This window comes from Dendropsophus ebraccatus, chromosome 6 (genome assembly GCF_027789765.1).
Source record: "Dendropsophus ebraccatus isolate aDenEbr1 chromosome 6, aDenEbr1.pat, whole genome shotgun sequence".
Taxonomy (NCBI): Eukaryota; Metazoa; Chordata; class Amphibia; order Anura; family Hylidae; genus Dendropsophus; species Dendropsophus ebraccatus.
In genome coordinates, this window is record NC_091459.1 from 129,968,061 (window position 1) to 129,989,298 (window position 21,238).

Genomic DNA, 21,238 nt, shown 5'->3' on the forward strand with positions numbered 1-21,238 from the left:
AAGTGTTTTAGCACACTGTATGAGCACATTGCTGTATTAATATACAAAAACTATATGGCACTGTTAATTGGGTATTCTACAATATTACAGTATTTGAGAATTGTATGGCACTGTTATGTTGAGCTTTGTATGGCAGCACTATTTATACACTGTACAGTTTCATATATTGTATGGGAATTGTATGGCACTGTTACTTACAGCCATGTATTAATAGTATTCTTATTTAGGCACCATAAAGATTGATCTATTGATGGGTATTGTATGGTACTGTTATTAGAGCACTGTATGGCAGCATTATTTAGGCACCATAGAGATTGATCCATTGATAGGTATGGCAGGGTACTGTTATTCGAGCACAGCATTATTAAGGCACAATAATATATTATATATGGTATAGACATTGTATGGCACTGTCATTAGAGCACTCTATGGCGGCATTATTAAGGCACTATAAAGATTGATTTATGGTATAGGCATTGTGTGGAAGTTTTACTAGAGAATTGTATGGCAGTATTATTTAGGCACAGTACAGTTTAGTCTTTTGTATGGTATTATTTTTTTATATTTGATCAGGAAATTGTTGATGTACTTATGATTTTTTTCAGAGCTCAATATGCTGATATCTGATTACTTTTTGGTGGTATTATCTAAGCACTATATTATTTGGTGTATTGTATAGGCAGTATAACACATAGTATGGCACTGTTATTTGGGTGCTTGTTAATACTGTCCATTATCTGGGCACTGTATATCCCTGATATTAGAGCATTGTGTATGTACTCTATCTGCACATGCTTATAGGGTAGAGCCTCGCCCTTTAGTAATGCATTTTGTGTTTCAGCCATCAGGGATATTTATAAGGAAATACAAATGCTTATTGTTATTGCCATTTATTAGTACTATGGTTTTCCAGCCTCATTTAAAGCTAAAAGCCTTCACTCCTCGAGACTCTTGATAAATTAGTCACATAAAAAAACTAAAAAATTTGTCTTGCTCTGAACGTAATGTAAGATCCGATTACATAAGAAGGTTGTCTAGCATTTGTCTTTGTTAGTCCTCGTAGTAAATGGTTTTTTTATTGGTTTGACTTATGGTTTTCTTCCTCACTAGGTGGAAATCGGATTACATTGACCTGCGTCAACCCCCGGTTCTTCTGCAATGACTACAGCCATCCTGGAATGTATCAGCACATTGTCTATCAGTGCTCAACAGCTACGTCGCATCCCCAAGCTCCTGGAGAGCGGCCTCCTCAAGAAGATGCCTTCCACGGTCAAGGACTCGGATGTTCCCAACCTCTTCAGAGAACCGTATATCCGTGGCGGATACAGGCCGACAGACCAAGACTGGAAGTATTATTTCCTCAGCCTTTTCCAGAAGCACAATGAATCAATGAATGTCTGGACTCATCTTCTTGTTGCCTTTGCCGTTCTATTGAGGTTTCGAGCCTTCGTGGAGGCGGAAAGCTTCTCCTGGAACACCTTGTCGATACCTCTAGTCTTATATGTCCTGGCCTCATTGACCTATCTCATATGCAGTATACTGGCACATTTGCTCCAGTCCAAATCGGAGCTAGCCCATTACACTTTCTACTTCATGGACTATGTTGGGGTTAGCACCTACCAGTATGGAAGCGCCTTGGCCCATTACTACTACAGTTCCCACCAAGCTTGGTATGACAAAGCCTGGCCTTTCTTCTTGCCAGGGGCTGCTATATTAGGATGGATGTCCTGTGTGGGTTGCTGCTTCGCCAAATATCGATACAGGAGACCATATCCAGTCATGAGGAAGATCTGCCAGGTTGTCCCCGCGGGGTTGGCTTACATCTTGGACATCAGCCCCGTGATCCATCGGATTACAGTTTGCTATATGGAAGAATGCTCAGACAGGGCCATATGGTACCACTCTCTACAGATCATCTTCTTTGTCATTAGCTCCTACTTTTTCTCTTGTCCCGTGCCAGAAAAATTCTTCCCTGGTGGATGTGATATCATCGGCCATGGCCACCAAATTTTTCACTTGTTTTTAGGTTTATGTACATTGTCCCAACTGGAAGCTGTGCTACTAGACTACAAGGCCAGACATGAACAATTCACCGCACGGTACAGCCCAAGCCTAACCCAAGCCTCTTGCTTTTCGTTCTTCCTACTCATTCTTTGCACAGCTCTGACGGCGTTCTATCTACGGCAGAAGATCAAGCAAAAATTAGAAAAGAAAGACTTGTGAGGAACATGGTGAACATCTTAGACTTCTCATCTTATCCAGATCATGTTATTTAATAACATAGGACCTACTAATTTATTTACCACTAAAAACTGAGATTTGGATGTAAAATTGAATGTGGGTCATTTTGTAGCCTTAGTACAACATTTTTTTCCTATGAATGGCGTCTGCCCAAGGAGTCGGCTTATGGAAGGAAATAGAAGGAAACTTCTGAATGTTGCACTTATTTTTCTCCGTTTAAGTTCTATTTATAATTGACTCAAGAGATTAATGTTTTTGAACGATGATGGAGAAATGTGATCATTGTTGAAAAGTTCTCTTAAATTAGACATTTAAAGATTATTTTTAGAATTTGGATGTCTATCGCGAAGATTTTTGAAACGTTATGTAGGAAATTTAGTGAAGAATTTGATGCCTCTGGTAAGAATATTTGCAGGTTCCAGTTGGGGAAAGTTCTCATTGAAGAGCTTCTCTTGCTGGAAAATTCTAACTAAAGGGTACCTCCAGTGATGGTCTACACCATGGGTCTCCAAACTAGGGCTCTCCAGCTGTTGCCAAACCACAATTCCCACCATGCCTGGACAGCTAAAGCTTGATGGGAAATGTAGTATTTCAACAGCTGGAGGGCTGTAGTTTGAAGACCCATGGTCTCTGCAAAGATCAGGCCAAGGAGATGCAGCTTGTGTTTGGCGGTACAGTTGACGAGGCAACTGTCTGATGCCCAGCAAAGACTTGTGCATTGAACTTGTTGGGTCGTGTTGCCTCTTGAGCTGTGTCTTCACCATCTTTGCAGAACAGGAAGGTAATCAACGCTGGAGATACACTTTATAACCAAACTGAGCTTTCCCCTCAGAAGGATACCAATGAACACTTTTTTTTTAGTACAAGAGAATGGAAGCACCCAAGATATCCAAGATCCTCGCCAAGAGCCTCATAGCAGACACATGTAATGTATATCTTTGACCGTTGGTAGTTTTTTGCAGTGGCCTCAAAACTTCATGTATACACATTAGATAGCATTCAGCCAGCAGCTGTTTCAGCCCCTATGCACTCTTGCTTGGGCATATATGTGATCCCAATAGAAAGAGGAAAGAAGCCTCTGTCAGGCCCCTCAAGCAGTAGCCTATCCACCTTGACTACAAAAGGATCCTTTAGTCTGATCCTTTTTCCCCAACATTGGCCTTCGTAGGAGAGTTGGCATACCTTCATGTACGTTAGATAGCCAGACGGTCAAAATCGTCACCTTAACGTCATACTCATGTTTAGATCTTGGGTAACAGATGACAAATTCTGTAAGATAAGGAGACCACATACGGAATGGGACGGCAGCTTAGGTTTATCATGCACTTAGCATATCTAGGGGACATGTTCCGTAATGTTTCACAATTGCACTTTATAGACCAAGCTTGAACTTTTCTTATGTTACATTGAAGGATTTTGTGGGCTTATCATATGAAATTATTCTGGGTGCCCAACCACTGGATGCCAGACCCATTCAATAAGTCATCAATATTGTGACCTGATTATGAGAAGTAGCAAATGATCCAGCTTCAGATCCAATTTCATTGAATCACATGGATCTATGGTGGGTCGATCCAACCATCAACTTATCCTTTCAACAGATTCAATAGCTTCCAAGTGTTCTTCTAACATTATGGTTAAGTCCTGGTGGCGATTTCTCTTGGTCCTAACATTAACCACCACCACGTGGCTCCCGGAATCATAATGATACATGATGCCAGGAGTTCCTGATACCGGCCCCCAACTTCACGCTCCGTAGGGTCCGTGGATTACGACGCATGTAAATGACCCCAAAGAATAAGGCCACCTTCAAGGCTAGAATTTCTACATTTTTGGTAACTCCTTCAATTTTGAGTCCAAAACATTATAACTTTTGCATTCACTTTAACAGTTTTAACAAGGAATTAACTGGTGCTGGCGATTATTGCCTTTTATATATGTTTATATCTAATCCTTAATAATACGATATATATATAAAGTCATATAAAACCTGTATAAATGATTGTGCTGACGGCTGGCCGAGGTGTCTAGTTTGCACTGGAAAATAATTGCTAGATGCAATGAAGCCGCCTTAGCATGATGTCCACATGTTCTCTATGTGGATATAAACTGCACATGAGACTCTTGGTCCGCTGGCACCCCAATATTCTACCAGGGGCCAGTGATTCCATATTAGCCAGTATATGATAGACGATATTAGATGAACAGATACAGCAATGGCCACTGTGACAAGAAATTAAAGGAACTTTCCACAGCTTGATCAACCCAATAAAAACTGAGAGTAAGATCTGTCAGTCACATTCCCTTGTAAGAATAGACATCATATCAACCCAATGGTTGGCACCAACAATTTATGACTCTGTTATCTCAGATTAAATTCCATATATATAGCCTTCCTGTCCCTGGTGTCTATAAAAACTAAATTGTCAGCTCCTCGTGGGCGGAGTCTATTCTAAATAAATATAATATTTTACAACACACAAAAAATTAATCAGTGTTAAATAAATACAATTATAAATTTACAACAAGGGAATAAAAAGTATCTTAAGCTTCAGAGACAGTAAAAAAAAAATTAGGGTCAATTACAACCCTGCAAGAAAGGGGCATTATGGTCCAAAACAATTAGATTTTGTTTTATTATTTTCTGTGGGGGTTTTTTATACAATATATTTATGAATGGTCAGGCTGCTGACATGGTGGAGTCTCTTACACCCACCATGTGTAGGTTTGTATGATGAATACCTGGTACTGTACTGTTATATTTATACTATAAACACATGGAGACTCATTTATCTCTATGGTCTGGCATGTCCACTTGTGGCAACCATCGCCCTGTGAGCAGGTCTCCTGGGAACAAGTGATGCCTCATAGGACACGTAAAGATGGGTTGTCCAAAAAGGAGAAACATGTAGAGGTCCATCCACCATCTTAGATTACTTCTACAATTTATTCAATTTTTTAGTTTTTATGACATGGAAAATACTTTTTTTTTTAAAGAAATTTATATAAAACTATTCTTTGATCCCAACAGAGAATCTTGCTGTGTAATAGACCTGTGGTTTGCCTCAAGTGTCTTAACTGATTGTAACTCGTACATGGTGACCAAATACAATAAAACACTTTTTACACTTTTTGTGTTCTTAAATTATTGAATTAATTGTTTTTATGCAGCCGCCAATAAAAAATTTAGAGACGGTGTAAGTGAGCCCGCGGCTAGATAGGGCTAGTCATCATTATTCCAAACATACCTTTTTCTTTCCAGGGTCCTTAAAGGATTAAAAGGGTATTCTGGCAAAAGAAAAAAATTTCTTCCAAATCAACTGGTGTCAGAAAGTAATACAGATTTGTAATTTACTTCTATTTAAAAGTCTTCAAGTACTTATCAGCTGCTGTATGTCCTGCAGGAAGTGGCATATTGTGACACAGCTCTCTGCTGTCACCTCTGTTCCTGACAGTAACTGTCCAGACCGCCATAGAAAATCTTTCCTGCTCTGGACAGTTCCTGACATGGACACAGGGGGCAGCACTGTTTCAGACTGGAAAGAATACACCACTTCCTGCAGGACATACAGCAGCTGATAAGTACTGGAAGATTCGAGAATTTAAAGTGTAACTGTCGTTTTAATTTTTTTTTGCAGAAATCAATAATACAGTCGATTTCAAGAAACTTTGTAATTGAGTCTATTAGCTGAAAAATGCATTTTTATCATGAAAGAGCAGTTTGAAGCTCTACCCCCTGTCTTCATGGTTCTTTATGGAGAGGGATTGAGGGAGAGGAGGTACCAAAACAGGACAACAAATGCCTCGGTTTTTATTGGTGCTGTACATCACTGCCCCCGGGTAGGGGGGGGGGGGGGGGGTTCGCGAGCCACTGTACAGGGGTGCTTTGATGTGTACTATATATGCAGACCATACTTCACATGGGTCTCCAGGCCCCATAGCAGTTGTGTGGTCTGCCTTCTTGGTAGCTACACCACTGATACTATGATACCCTCCCTAATGACATAAAATACTACATATCTCAAGGGGGTGCGCATAATGTACTATAATATGTACTATAACAATCACCACACCTATAATTGGCTGCCATCATTGCCCAATTAATAGTAAATGCAGCAGCAACACAGAAATATGTCGAGATGGACTATAGAATAAAAATAAAAATTTCTCAAAATCCCTACAGTAGAGTAAACAGGCTATATCTAGTGATTATTGAGGGTCTCAGCCCCGGTGCCTAGGAGGACTCATAGACCTCTCTGCCACATAAGATGCGATGTGGTGCCATATTATACATGGTATAATATTAACACATGGTGATGGTGGTCTCTTCTACAGATTTTACACCTGGACCCAATAAGTTTAGATTACTCCTCTCTATCCTTTCTGTGTATGTAGAAAATCAACCACATCAGAGTGCAGGGTGAGCAGGTTATCACAGGCAGAGGACACCACAACATCCTGTGCCAAATCACAGTCTACAAGCGCCACCTTGTGCTCAGACTGAGAATTGCTTCAATATGGACTTATTACTTTTATTACTGTGGTTGTTATAATATTAATAATAATAATAATAATAATTATTATTATTATTACTTCTACTACTTTTATACATTTATACTTGTATACATTTTATGACTATTATTACTGCTTCCACCTGGATGCATTCTGGTCTTCAAGGAGTTCTCCAGGATTTTTTCAATGATAGGCTATCAATATCCAATCAGTGAAGGCCAGACTCTGGACACTCCCACCGATCAACTGATTAAAGCGGCAGACGCACCTGTGTGAGTGCTGCAGCCCCTTCACTTCCTACAAGTACAGCTGTTAGGCTATGATCACACACTGTTCGAATTGAGTGGATGACCATTTAACAGCAAATAATTAGTTATTTCAGATTTATCTGGCAGTTTATTGAAGCCAAAGCCAGAAACAGACTATAAACAGAGAACAGGTCATAAAGGAAAGAGTGAGATTCACCTTTAGCAGTCCCCTTTTCTGGGTCCTCAGAATGTCTCCCAGTACTCAGATACCCCCAGGATTTATGGCAGGGCAGAAGAGTGGGGTCACCAGTCACTCATTGACTACATATAATCGATTCTCACACCATTTGTCAGAAGTTAAAACAAATGGCAACTCACTATTAGCTTCAGTGGCTGATTCATTACATTCTTCACTGTCTAGAAATTATCTGAAAATCTTAGGAACTTTTCTGTTGTCATGAAGACCTTTTATTACCCCTGGTGAAGGCTTTTGTTATGTTAAAAACAGTAGAAACAGGTGGGACAAGGCCATGGTACAGATAAGTTTGTGAGGCCTCTGGGGTGGGATCACCAGGGACCCTGTTTCCCAAACAATGAAGCTGATAATAATAGACCTCAAACCTGAGCTCTAGAGGCCCTATAGGAGTCGGGGCTGTTTTTACATTCTTGTACCAAATCTACAAAATTAGGACATGGCAGCTGCTTTCTTTCAGAAACAGCTCCTGTCCTCAGTTTGGCTGTGGGTTTCGCAGCTCAGGTCCATTGAAGTGAATAGAGCCAAATTGTAATACCACATAGAACCTGAGGACAGAGGTGGCACTGTTTTTTTCAAGAAAGTAGCTGTGCTTTTTCAAATCCTGTAAATGCATTCCCCATGACTACCTAAGAAATGTGGATTATACAGGAACATGCACAGAAATTATAGAACCTCATGGCAAAACTCAATAACACAATTCTGACTGCCTGCAGCCACCACTAGGGGGCACTGCCTATATTCAGCTAGTGGGATGAGTATAAATCTGTATGCAGTGAGCGCCCCCATAGAAGTAGTTGCATGCCGGATCACTACCAGTGTGGTCACCACCTCACAGGGGTTCTTATTCTATTTATATTAGAGATTGTATTACTTGTAAGCATTTTTTGGGGAAAAGTTGGGTTTTTCTTTATATTTTTGAACAAGGCACCTTTGCCATTCAGGCCTATGGGAAAGATGGGTCTCCTAAAAAGCCTAACCGTACAGTGAAAGTCGCATCACTGCATAACTTGACAAATGAAGAATTCTTGGAAAGATGGATCTCCTAAATTTCCATGGTATATAGCAAGAGAGACAACCCAAAACAAAGTCCTGCCTAAATAAATCTACTGTGCAACCAAACCTATACACACAACCAAAGAAATTGCACAAATAATCTAGAAGTATAACAAATCCTTTATCACCATATACATCATATACATAATATTAAAAACTCTTCATCAGGAGCTAGCCACTATCAAGGGATAAAGCCACGCGAAACGCGCGTAGGGTGAGTAGGTGAGCGGGACTTCATGGAATACAGGCATCCTCCATTGCCCATAATTATTTAATATTTTTGGGTGATTTCACTGTGTATGTGATACTTATCTAGTATCTTTATTATTCTCCAGGGCTCTGCCTTAGTCAGGGCCGTCTTAACAGCATTATGGGCCCCTGGGCAGAGGTGCGAATTGGGCCCCTCACGGCCGCCGCCATCAACCCCCCCCCCCCATCTTTGCAACCCCGCCCCTAGCCAGTACAATTACTTCTGACCCCCCCTACACACACTACCCCTATCTGCCCCCCCCCTACACACACACTGCCCCCATCTGCCCCCCCTACACACACACTGCCCCCATCTGACCCCCCACACACACACTACCCCCATCTGACCCCCCCTACACACACACTACCCCCATCTGACCCCCCCTACACATACACTACCCCCATCTGCCCCCCTAAAAACACACTACCCCCATCTGCCCCCCTAAAAACACACTACCCCCATCTGCCCCCCCTCCTCCCCCTACACACACTACCCCCATCCTCCTCCCCCTACCCCCATCCTCCTCCTACACACACTACCCCCATCCTCCTCCTACACACACTACCCCCATCCTCCTCCCCCTACCCCCATCCTCCTCCTACACACACTACCCCCATCCTCCTACACACACTACCCCCATCCTCCTACACACACTACCCCCATCCTTCTCCTCCTACACACACTACCCCCATCCTCCTACACACACTACCCCCATCCTCCTACACACACTACCCCCATCCTTCTCCTCCTACACACATTACCCCCATCCTCCTACACACACTACCCCCATCCTCCTCCTCCTACACACACTACCCCCATCCTCCTCCTCCTACACACACTACCCCCATCCTCCTCCTCCTACACACACTACCCCCATCCTCCTCCTCCTACACACACTACCCCCATCCTCCTCCTCCTACACACACTACCCCCATCCTTCTCCTCCTACACACACTACCCCCATCCTCCTACACACACTACCCCCATCCTCCTACACACACTACCCCCATCCTCCTCCTCCTACACACACTACCCCCATCCTTCTCCTCCTACACACACTACCCCCATCCTCCTCCTCCTACACACACTACCCCCATCCTCCTCCTCCTACACACACTACCCCCATCCTCCTCCTCCTACACACACTACCCCCATCCTCCTCCTCCTACACACACTACCCCCATCCTCCTACACACACTACCCCCATCCTCCTACACACACTACCCCCATCCTCCTTCTCCTACACACACACTACTACCCCCATCCTCCTACACACACTACCCCCATCCTCCTTCTCCTACACACACACTACTACCCCCATCCTCCTCCTCCTCCTCCTACACACACACACACACAAACACACACACACACACACTGCCAACCCCCCCGGCCGCCAACACTATTCCCCACACACTATCCCTGCAGACCGCCATCCCCCGCCCCAAACACACACAGTAATCCTCCGGGGGTTACAATACTCACCCCCGTGGCCGTGCAGCAGCCTGAGGTAAAGGAGAGCGGCAGGGGAGAAGCCTGACGCCGCTACAGCTACTTGTGGACAGGAGGCGGGGCCGGAGCGCGCGGCCGTCCACTGCGGCCCTCCGTCCAATTAAGAGCGGGGTGATGACGTCACGATGGCGTTCGGACGTACGACGGCACTAAGTGATGCCGGCTGATCCCGCTCCCGTGTCCCGCCAGCGCCGAAGTAACAGCAGCATGGGGCCTCTGATAGTGATCTCTCACAGGCCCCGACTGCTGTTATTTCGGCGCTGGCAGGATCAAAAAGACTTTCGGGGCCCCCTCGGACGCAAGGGCCCCCGGTCAGCAGCCTACCTTGCCCAATGGGTAAGACGGCCCTGGCGCCCCCTAGCTATCAGCGCCCCGTGCAGTGGCCCGGCCTGCACGGTGCTAGAAACGGCCCTGGCTGAGTATACAAAAGGTAACAGCACTAACAGCCAAAAGGGCAAAAAAGATAATAAAAATTAGAGTAGTGCACGCCTCACCAGACTGAACTCAAAAAATCCGGACTCCAAACAATATAGTAAACGGAGACAGCACTTAGGTGAAGGTGAAAAAAATCGTGGCTTTATTCACACCCCTGCGACGTTTCGGCTATACACACTAGAGAAAGGCTTGAGAAAGGCTAGTGTGTATAGCCGAAACGTCGCAGGGGTGTGAATAAAGCCACGATTTTTTTCACCTTCACCTAAGTGCTGTCTCCGTTTACTATATTGAACACAGTGGGGGCATCTATATGGGGGGGCAACATAAGGGAGGCATGTATAAGGGCACAGCACAGAGAGGGCATCTACAAGGGGGGTATCTATATGGGGGCATGTGTAAGGGGAAAACACAGGGGGGGGACAACACGAGGGGGGCATCTATAAGGGGACAACACAGGGGGTCACCACAGGGGCCATCTATGGGGGGCATCTATAAGAGGGGCAGAGGGGGACAACAAAGGGGGCATCTGTAAGGGGTGCTACACAAAGGGGGCCATCTATAAAAGGGAATACAAGAGATGGGCAGTCTGTAAGGGACACTACACAGGGGGGCATCTATAAGGGGGACTACACTGAGAGGGGCTCACAAGGAGATGCACATGGGGCCATCTCTACACAGAGGGGCACATATACTGTAAGGGGGTCACATAGAGTCAGCCTACCCACTAAATGAGGGTGTAAAGGGGCCAATACAGATTTGCAGTGTGTAGAGAGATGAGGATGGTGCCAGAGTGAGGAGATTAATATGTCTGTCTGGCAGATTCTGTGGATTCGTGGCTCTGAGAAGTTCTCATAACGGCCCAGGACAGATGGAGAAGATGAGGAAAAGGAAAGAACTCCGATCAGAGAAGACGTCCCCTGTGAGTCACCTGATATACTGTAACTGCACTGTGATGTATATGGTGTATAGAACCTGTGTAGAGCTGGGGCCACCTCTATATGACTGGATGAGGTGATAGTGATCGGTGTACAGTGGTTGTTGTTCATTAGCAGCAGTGACATTAGTCAGTATGCGGTGGTGTTAGTCAGTATGTGATGGGATTATTTGTTACTTGTAATCTGGTACAGTATATTATTGAATTCAGTATACAGGTTGTGGTCAGTAACGATATTGTGGTGATTGTTGTGGTGGCAATATTTGCCCCTTGTATACTGGTTGGTATTATTGGTCAGTATACAGGATTTGGTCTGTAACAGTATGGCGGTAATATGTATGGTGATATTTCCTTCCTATATACTGGTATTATTGGTAATATTGGTCTTGATATACCTATCTATCTATCTATCGATCGCTTGATCATGGAAGGGGGGGCCCAAGTTGAACTCTTGCACCAGGGCCCAAGGGACATTAGCTACGCCCCTGTATCTATCTATCTATCTGTCTGTCTGTCTGTCTGTCTGTCTATCTATCTCATATCTATCTTCTATCTATCTATCTATCTATCTATCTATCTTGCATGTCTTGCTACATGGGGCAAATCTGGATGCAGGGGGCATACCTGAGTATAAGGGCATATGTGTCTGCAGTGGACCTACCTGAGTATAAGGGGACAGCAGGGAACATTATTATTTTATGGGGGTACAGCAGGAGATCATACGTACAGGGGGAAACCCACACACCTACTTACGCGTGGTGACCCCAAACAGTGCAATTTCTACTGTATGAGACCCTATACAAGGGAAAAGGGAAGGAAGTTGAAGGAAAAGTGTAAGGGGGGGGGGGGGGGGGGGGGGGGCGCTTTTGTCAGGATTCGTCCTGTTGCCAAAATGGCCTAGAAACTGCCCTGATCCTGACACTTTTCTATCATAGACGGCAGCAGTTCACAAAACCTGCTGTGTAGGACATGATGTGACACACAGCAACTCAGATGGAGTTTCCTACTTCAGGACCTAAATCCACATTATGTTCAGGATTCCCGGGATCGGTAGCGTCTCAGCAGTCAGACCCCCCCTCCCCCTCCCCCTTCTGCAATCAAACCTATAGGGCAGGGATGGGGAACCTTTGGCCCTCCAGCTGTTGCATGACTACAAATCCCATCATGCCTGGCTTTGGCTGTCCAGGAATGATGGGAATTGTAGTTGTGCAACAGCTGGAGGGCTGAAGGTTCCCCATCTCCACCTTAGGGGACCAATCTCACTAGGAGGTAGGATGGACGCTTTAAAGGGATAGTTTACCCCCCAAAAAAACAAAAAAACCTTTCCTATCAACTGGTCCCAGAAAGTGCCAGAGATTTGTAATCATCTTCAATTAAAAAAAAACTCCAGTCTTCCAGTACTTATCAGCTACTGCATGTGCCTCAGGAAGTGGTGTATACTTTCCAGTCTGGCGAGCAGAAAAGGTTTCCTATAGGGATTTGCTGCTGCTCTGTGCAGTTCCTGACATGGACAGAGATGGCAGCAGAGAGCACTGTGTCAGACTGGAACAAACACCACTTCATGCAGGGCATACATCAGCTGATAAGTACTGGAAGACTTGAGATTTTTATAAAAAGTAAATTACAAATTTCTGGCATCAGCTGATTTGAAAAATATATATATTTTTTTAACAAACCTTTTAGGAAAACTATATGGTGTATATGTAAACCCAACAGTGGCCTGAAGGGGTTAACATGAATAAATAAATGTTCTCCAACCTGTCTCCAGCTTTTGTAAAACTACAACTCCCATCATGCCCTGATAGCCTTAGGTTTTCCTTTAGAGTTTAACCCTTTCAGGACTGAAGAAGGCTGTTTGGATATTGTGGGTAGTTCTGCAACCTCTGGGGAGCTCTAGGTTGGGATCACTTACATATCCCTGTTATGGCTATGTTCACACACAGGATTTCTGGACAGTATTTGGCAACCAAAACCAGGAGTGGATTAAAAACACAGAAAGGCTCAGTTCACACACTGCTGAAATTGAGTGGACGGCCACCATTTAAGGACAAATAATTTTTGTTATTTAATATAAAAACGTCCGTTATCTGCCATTAAATGGCGGCCATCCACTCCATTTCAGCAGTGTGTGAACAGAGCCTTTCTGTGTTTTCAATCCACTCCTGGTTTTGGTTGCAAAATACTGTCCAAAAATACTGAGCAAAAATACAGATGTATCCTCAACATCAAGAGTCAAAAGCTGATGGGTGGGAGTCAGACCACTAGGACCACCACCAATTCCAAGAACACAAGTCTCTTGACCACTGAGAGAATAAAGTGCAGCCAGCTTATGTGGTCAGTAGAGATGAGCACCGCTGGAGCATGCTCGGGTCCCATCATTCGGCATCTGATTACCCGAGGCTGAAGAAGTTGGATGCCGCCCTAGGGAGTCCTGGAAAACATAGATACAACCTATGGTCTAGGGCTGCATCCAATTACTTCTGCCACCGGTAATCAGATGCCCAGTGGTGTAGCTATAGGGGCTGCAGTGGTCGCCATGGAGACCAGGCTGCTCTCTCTCCCTACTCAGATGTATCAGCAACTGAATAGACGGCTGGCAGGAGCCCCATGCTCCCTCTCCTGCCTCTGGGACTCCTGCTCTGTATAATACACATCTGACATTGTACAGTGGGTGACATGGCTAATAGACTGCAGTGCAATGTGCTCCAACCTAAAACAACAACTTCCATCTTGACAACCTGACAACGTGCCCGGGCATCCTCATGACATCACTATGACAAGCAGTGACATCACGTAAGTGACATAATTGGTGATGTCATCCCAGGGCCCTATAAAAGAAGGTGCAGAGCCCCAGATTCTCTGTTCTTAGGGACTCACTAGCGAGCACACTGTTGGTATTACCTTGCTTTCTGCCTGTGTATACTGACAGTTATTTCTAGTGGTTTTATATTTTCGTCAATCCATGGAGAGAGAGGAGAGGATTGAGAGGGAGCTTGCCATTTTTGGCAACCTCCTTTACTATTTGGTTCCAATCCTGGTGGGCTGTCTTTCCACCAGACAACCACTCAGCATGATTGAACCCTTCTTCAACCCGCTGAGCTGGGGCAATTCCATCAGCGACCCGCTCAGCTGGGAGAACATCACCTCGGGCCTGCAGTGGCCAAACAGCACCATCACAGACCAGACCAGCTGTAAGATTACCCCGAACCTGCAGAGGCCCAATTACACCACCAGAAACCTGCAGCGTCCAAACACCACCATTGGAGACCTGCCCGACTGTGAGCTCATGTCCATCACCAGTCATGTCCAGAGTGCAGCAACCGCCTTTACTGACCTGCTCAGCTGGTTATCTGCTGTAAGTGATGTGCTCAGCTGGCTATCCACCACCAGCCGTCTGCTGAGCAGGACTTTCAGTAACAGCGCCTTGCTGACCTGGATAACAGCTGCTGTAGAGCGAGTGAGCGTGATCACCACCACCTGTGATTTCGTCAACTGGATCTACAGCACCAGAGACCTGATCGCCTGGACCACCACCCTCACCCGCAGCAGCTTCCTGGAGATCTGGAACACCACAGCCACCTGGATCACCACCACTACCGCCGGTGAGCTGATAACGTGGATGTCTGCCATCACCACCAGCGATCTACAAGCCATCCTGAGCAGCATAAGTGAGAAGCTGGTGTGGGTTGCCACAACCCTCCAGCTACTCACTTTGGTGACCAGCCGCTGCAACAGGTGTGCTTGGCTGATAACTGTGAGTGAGGCGTTATCCTGGATGAACACCACCAGCAGGATGCTGATCGGCGCCCTACGGAGCATCAGACTAATCCTGCGATGCTTCAGCAGCACCGAGGAGCTAAGGAAATGCCTGGCCATCATTTCCAAGGAAGTGCTCGGCAGCTTCCCCACCACCACGAGTACACCACGCTCCGAGGGACATCCCTACCGCCGACAGCGAATTATTTAAAATAATCGGACAACATCATCAGGGGCCTGCAGTGGCTGAACAGTTACATCAGAGAGCAGCCCAGCTGGAAGATTACCACAAACCTGCAGATACCAAATTCCACCACCATCAACCTGCAGCGTAGCAACTCCAGCACCATCAAAATGCAGAGTCCAAACAACACCATTGGAGACCTGCACAACTGGAATATGACCACCTGTGACCTCATTTCCATCACCAGCCATCTCCAAAGTGCAGCAACCACCTTCACTGACCTGCTTAGCTGGATATCCACCACAAGCCGCCTGCTGAGCTGAACTTTCACTAATAGTGACCTGCTGACCTGGATCACAGCTGCTGTAGAGCCAGTGAGTGTGATCACCACCGCCTGTGATTTCATCACCTGGATCTGCAGCACAAGAGATCTAATCATCTGGACCACCACCCTCACCAGCTTCCTGGAGATCTGGATGACCACAGCCACCTGGATCACCACTACTACTGCCGGTGAGCGGATCACGTGGATTTCCACCATCAGCATCAGCGATCTGCAAGCAATCACAGCGAGTGCGACATTGTCCTGGACTATAACCACCAGCAGGATGCTGATCGGCTTCCTACAGAGCATCAGACTGATCCTGCGATGCTTCACCAGTACCGAGGAGCTGAGGAAATGCCTGGCCATCATCTCCAAGAAAGTGCTCAGCGGCTTCCCCGCCGCCACCACCACAGCACGCTCCGAGGGACATCCCGACCGCCGACAGCGAATGATTTAAAAACTTAAATAAATGTGTTTTTTTTGCAAAAAATGTGTTCTTCTTGTTAAGAAAATAGACATAGGGGGAATTTATTATAAACCAGAATTTTATATGTCACTATACATTGGAGCAAGGCGTCCAAGGGTGTAAGTGTGTAAAAATTATAATGTGGGACACTAAAAACTCCATACACCACCTCTCTTACACTGTACCTGTCAGCTCTGCCCCCCCAAAGATGGCCGCTCTGCCGTACTCACCGTTATTGTGTGAGGTGAGGAGGAAAGGGGAACTACAACCATGGTGGACGGCACACAGGAGCGCCCCCTGCTGGTCACTCTCCTCCAGCTCTTCTCTCTGCCACTGGCTGTAGGACTATACGCTGCCAAGACAAAAACACCCGTTGGGGTCTCGGTAGATTTATCACACAGCGTCCTTGTTTCCAGATAGTAACCAATCACAGCTCAGCTTTCACGTATTATTTGCCCTGGTAAAGTGAAAGGGGAGCTGTGATTGGTTGCTACAGGCTCCTAAGGGAAATGTATTGTGCTGTTTTATAGCAAGAGGCCCATAGCAACCAATCACAGTTCAGCTTTCACATATTATTTGCCCTGGTAAAGTGAAAGGGGAGCTGTGATTGGTTGCTACAGGCTCCTAAGGGAAATGTATTGTGCTGTTTTATAGCAAGAGACCCATAACAACCAATCACAGCTCAGCTTTCATTTCTCACATTGCTCTGGGAACATGAAAGCTGAGCTGTGATTGGTTGCTATGGGCTTACAATTAGAAAGCTTAAAGAGGACCTGTAACCCACCGTGTCGGGGTGACAGGCTCCCGACCCCCTGTTAGATCCCCCTATACTCACCTGATCCCGCCGGGTCTCGCTTCCTGATCTGGTCGGGTCACGGAGATATCAGCTCCCGAAGCCCGGCGCGCGCGCTCACAGGAGAGTCCGATGCCCATAGAGAATGACGGAGCATCGGACTCCCCATTCATTCTCTATGAGCATCTGACTCTCCTGTGAGCGCGCGCCGGGCTTAGGGAGCTGATATCTCCGTGACCCGACCGGATCAGGAAGCGGGACCCGGCGGGATCAGGTGAGTATAGGGGGCTGTAACGGGGGGTCAGGAGCCTGTCACCCCAGCACGAGGGGTGACCTCCTTTTTTTTTTGTAAACTGTTTATTTATAAGATTTTTCCATTATTATAAAAATAACAAGACCACCAGGGTATCTCGAGCACATACCAATACATTGCAGCAGTATACTTCCACACCATTTTAAAACAGCCACCTGCAAAACTTCCACAGTGATTCCTCAGTGTTTCCAAGAAGATCGGAACTGGAAGAGACGCAGGGCCTTGTGTAGGAAGATTGCACATCAAATTCTAGCATACAATAAGTATAGCATGGTATCCAATAGGCAGGTCTCGAGTAGGCCTCAACTATGAACATTAAACTGTAACCAAACACACAAAACCAAAAAACTTGGGGTAACACATTAGGGTGGGGGGAAGGGGTCTAGTGTACAGAGCGTCCCATGGATCCCAGATCTGGTTAAATTTCTCGACTGTGTTTTTGTTGAGGGCAGAGAGGTACTCCATTCTCCTTACATCCAGCAGCTTATTTATAAATGCCTGTCGTGGGGGGATGCCGTGGACCTCCAGGCTGCCGCTATGACACACTTTGCTGCAGTCAAAATATGTAACAGAAGCCGAGAGGAGTTTTTACCAAGGGTCTTAGGGGGGATGTTCAAGAGATATACCGACGGGTCAAGCGGGATGTCTGTCCCAAGTACAGCTCGAACCACCTCTTTTACCTCCCTCCAGTAATGTTGTAACCTCTCGCATTCCCAAAAGACATGGAACAGGGTACCTCTCTGCGTCTCACATCGCCAACAAGTGTCTGCCACCTGAGGGAACAGCTTGTGCAATAGGTCTGGGGTATGGTACCAGTGCATCAAAATCTTATACTGATTCTCTTTGTAACTAACACATTGGGATGACTTCGATGCCTGCGACCACACCACCTGCCACACCTCATAAGGCAGCTCTCTGTGTAAGTATGATTCCCATTTGGTCATATAGGAGAATTTGATGGGCTCTGCGTCAGGCGACCGAGTAAGCATGTCATAAATGGATGTGATTAAGCCACTGCTGGAAGCACTTGTCTTGCATAGCCATTCAAATGGGGAGGGTTTGGGGAACCTATCCGTCGGACACACTATCGCCTTATATTGAGCTATAGCTTCATAGAAGCCAAATGCTCGGAGGGGGAGACTAAATTTTTCCCTGAGTTTCTGGAAGGGGAGGAGAGACCTCTGGAGGGGGTCCACCACATCCGCGTAGTGAAATAATTTTGCTTGCAACCAAGGGCCTATCTCCTCCGCCAGCATACTCAGCGGGATAGATGGGTTATATAGGAAAGAGGACAGGAGAGAGTGTGGTGTTTTGAGGGATGATAAAGTGTTTGTCTCCTCCCAGACCCGGATCGTCAGGCGCATGGGACCCAGCAGATCCCTCTCAGTGGTAGGTTGCACAGGGTTCCATAGAAGGCTACTAGTGTGATGAGGGGCTAGCCAAAGCCGTTCAAGGAACATCCATTTTGTGTAAGGGAGCAGGGAGGACCATGCTGGTATGCGTCTAAGGTGGACCGCCCAGTAATATTTCTGTAAATCAGGCACCCCCGAGCCCTCCTGCAGTGGTTTTGGTCATCATTATTGGTAGAGAGATACGATGACGCCTATTCCCCCAAATGAATTTCATTAGTAACTTCTGGAAATTTTTCAGGTAAGTTTTGGCGTTAGGAATTGGCAGTGTCTCCCACAGATACAATAATTTCGGGAGAATGGACATTTTCACTGCCGCCACTCGGCCCATCAGGGACAGGGGGATGGCAGTCCACTTAGACAGGAGAGCAGTCTCTTCACGGAAGAGTGGTGTAAAATTATGTCGAAATAACGATGAAAACGATGGGGTAATGTTGGTACCTAGATAGCTGATGCTGTGATCTTTCCATTTGTAGGGGTAACTCGCCTTCACGTTGTCTAATTGTCTAGGGGGGAGGTTTATTGGGAGGGCTTCAGTCTTTGTAGTATTTATTTTATATCCAGACAGTTCTCCATAAGTAGTTAAAAGGTTATGTAGGCAGGGCAAGGACGTCAGGGGATTGCGTACAGTCAGCAGGATGTCGTTCGCAAACAGGGACAATTTGAATTCCCTATCCCGGACAAGGACCCCCTGGATGTCAGGGTTGAGTATAATCTGCGTGGCAAGGGGTTCAATACACAGCAGGAATAGTAGAGGGGACAGGGGGCATCCCTGCCGAGTCCCATTCCGGATTTGTAAACGCGGAGACATGGCGTGTGGCAATCGGACCTCGGCTGAGGGGGAAGAATACAAGGACGAGACGGCCGCAAGAAACGGTCCAGAGACACCAAAAGCAGATAAAGTGGCCTCAAGAAACGGCCAGCCTAGCCTATCAAAGGCTTTTTCTGCATCAAGACTGAGCAGAAGACCCAAAGACTTAGTTCTATTAAGGATCTCTACTATGTCTATCGTCCTCCTTGTATTGTCCCCCGCCTGTCGGTTAATCACAAAGCCCACTTGGTCCTTATCAATAAGACTCGGCAGAAGGGCCCCCAGCCTGTTTGCCAGTAATTTGGTAAAAATTTTTAGATCAGCGTTTAGGAGGGATATAGGGCGACAGCTTGCGCAGTCAGTGGGATCCTTGTCTGGTTTAGGGATCACTGTGATATAGGAGTCCAGCATCCTCTCAGGGATTCGTTCCCCGTCCAGGAAACCATTATACAGGGCAAGCAAGTGTGGGGAAAGAATGTCAGAAAACGTCTTGTAGTAAGAGTAGGGTAGTCCGTCCGGGCCCGGGGATTTCCCTTGAGGTAGGTCCTTGATGACCTCCGTCAATTCCTCTAACGTGAAGGGGGCGTTAAGCACTTGCAGGTCCGCAGTCTGAAGCCTGGGTAAGTGACAGGAGTCCAGAAAGGAGGACAGTCTCTGGGAACGTAATGTCGGGTCATCGGGAAGGGAAGAGGGGAGAGAGTATCGCTTACTGTAATAGTTAGCAAAGAGCAAAGCTATGCGCTTCGGGTCATATTCCAGGGTCCCCTTTTCATCCTTGAGTGCGTAGGGATTTGCCGAGGCCGCATCATCCCCGAGTTGGGAGGCCAACAATGAATGGGCCTTATTGGCCTTCTCATAGTAAGTATGTTTAGTATATTGTAGGAGGCGATCAATTTTAAGAACAGCCAAATCCTTCAGTGCAGTATGGGCCTCCACTAATTGGCGGAGGATCCGTACCGACAGAGAGGACGGGGTGACCTCCTTTAAGGGTACAAACACACACAGCGTATACGCAGCAGATACGCAGCAGATTTGATACTGTGTTCAGTTATTCAGATCTAATCTGCTGCATATTTGCTGCGTATACGCTGTGTGTGTTTGTACCCTAAAGAGAACCTATCACATTACAGCGCCCCCCACGCAGTGCAGGATACAGGCACAGAAAGCAGCTTCCCTGTGCTGCATCCTCAGCTCACAGCCGGCCCGCAGAGGAAGGGATTCATTGCTTTAACCCTTCATGTTGTACTGGGGGCGGGCTCAGTGCTCCAATAGCTCCTCCCACCACTGGCCCAGTACAACAGATCTGCTTATTAGTTTATGCAGTAAAGAGATCTGGAATCGGTGCAGTGCGGCTGATCCATAGGTACGCAGCACTTATACTTTCTCTTTCAGTTCACAGGCGGCCCAAAGAGGAAGGGTTAAAGCAATGACTTCCCTCCTCTGCGGGCGGCTGTGAGATGAGGCGACAGGCACAGGGGAGCTGCTTATTGTACCCTGTGCCTGTATCCTGCACTGCATCCCTCCCAGCAAGGAGGGGGGGGGCACTTAATCCCCCCTTCCCTGCTGTTATAGGTGCACTGTGAGATCAGTCTGGCCCCCAGGCGGTTAATTGGGGATGCAAAGTATCCTAGCTTAACCCCCTGGTGGCTAGATTTTTCATTATGTCACCCGAAAGGTTAAAGAAAATATCCATCAACCCCCCTAAAAAATAAAAACTACTTGCACATTAAAGGGGTTATCCAG

At 46.3% G+C, this 21,238-nt stretch overlaps 1 protein-coding gene and 1 long non-coding RNA gene across 4 annotated transcripts in view; one reads left to right on the forward strand and one right to left on the reverse strand.

Annotated features, from left to right (window-relative positions):
• Positions 1–5,354, forward strand: part of PAQR8 (progestin and adipoQ receptor family member 8) — a 41,513-nt gene extending 36,159 nt beyond the window's left edge. For all 3 annotated transcript variants that reach the window (XM_069975956.1, XM_069975958.1, XM_069975957.1), the window contains exon 2: positions 1,111–5,354. In XM_069975956.1, coding sequence (XP_069832057.1) covers positions 1,159–2,223 — 1,065 coding nt within the window. In that variant the 5' untranslated portion in view covers positions 1,111–1,158 and the 3' untranslated portion in view covers positions 2,224–5,354. The remainder of the gene's footprint in view (positions 1–1,110) is intronic.
• LOC138796062 (uncharacterized) overlaps positions 894–21,238 on the reverse strand; it is a 55,009-nt gene continuing 34,664 nt past the window's right edge. The window contains exons 2-3 of the long non-coding RNA XR_011363705.1: positions 16,400–16,521; positions 894–2,178 (exon numbers count right to left, since the gene is read on the reverse strand). This is a non-coding gene — a long non-coding RNA (uncharacterized lncRNA). The remainder of the gene's footprint in view (positions 2,179–16,399; positions 16,522–21,238) is intronic.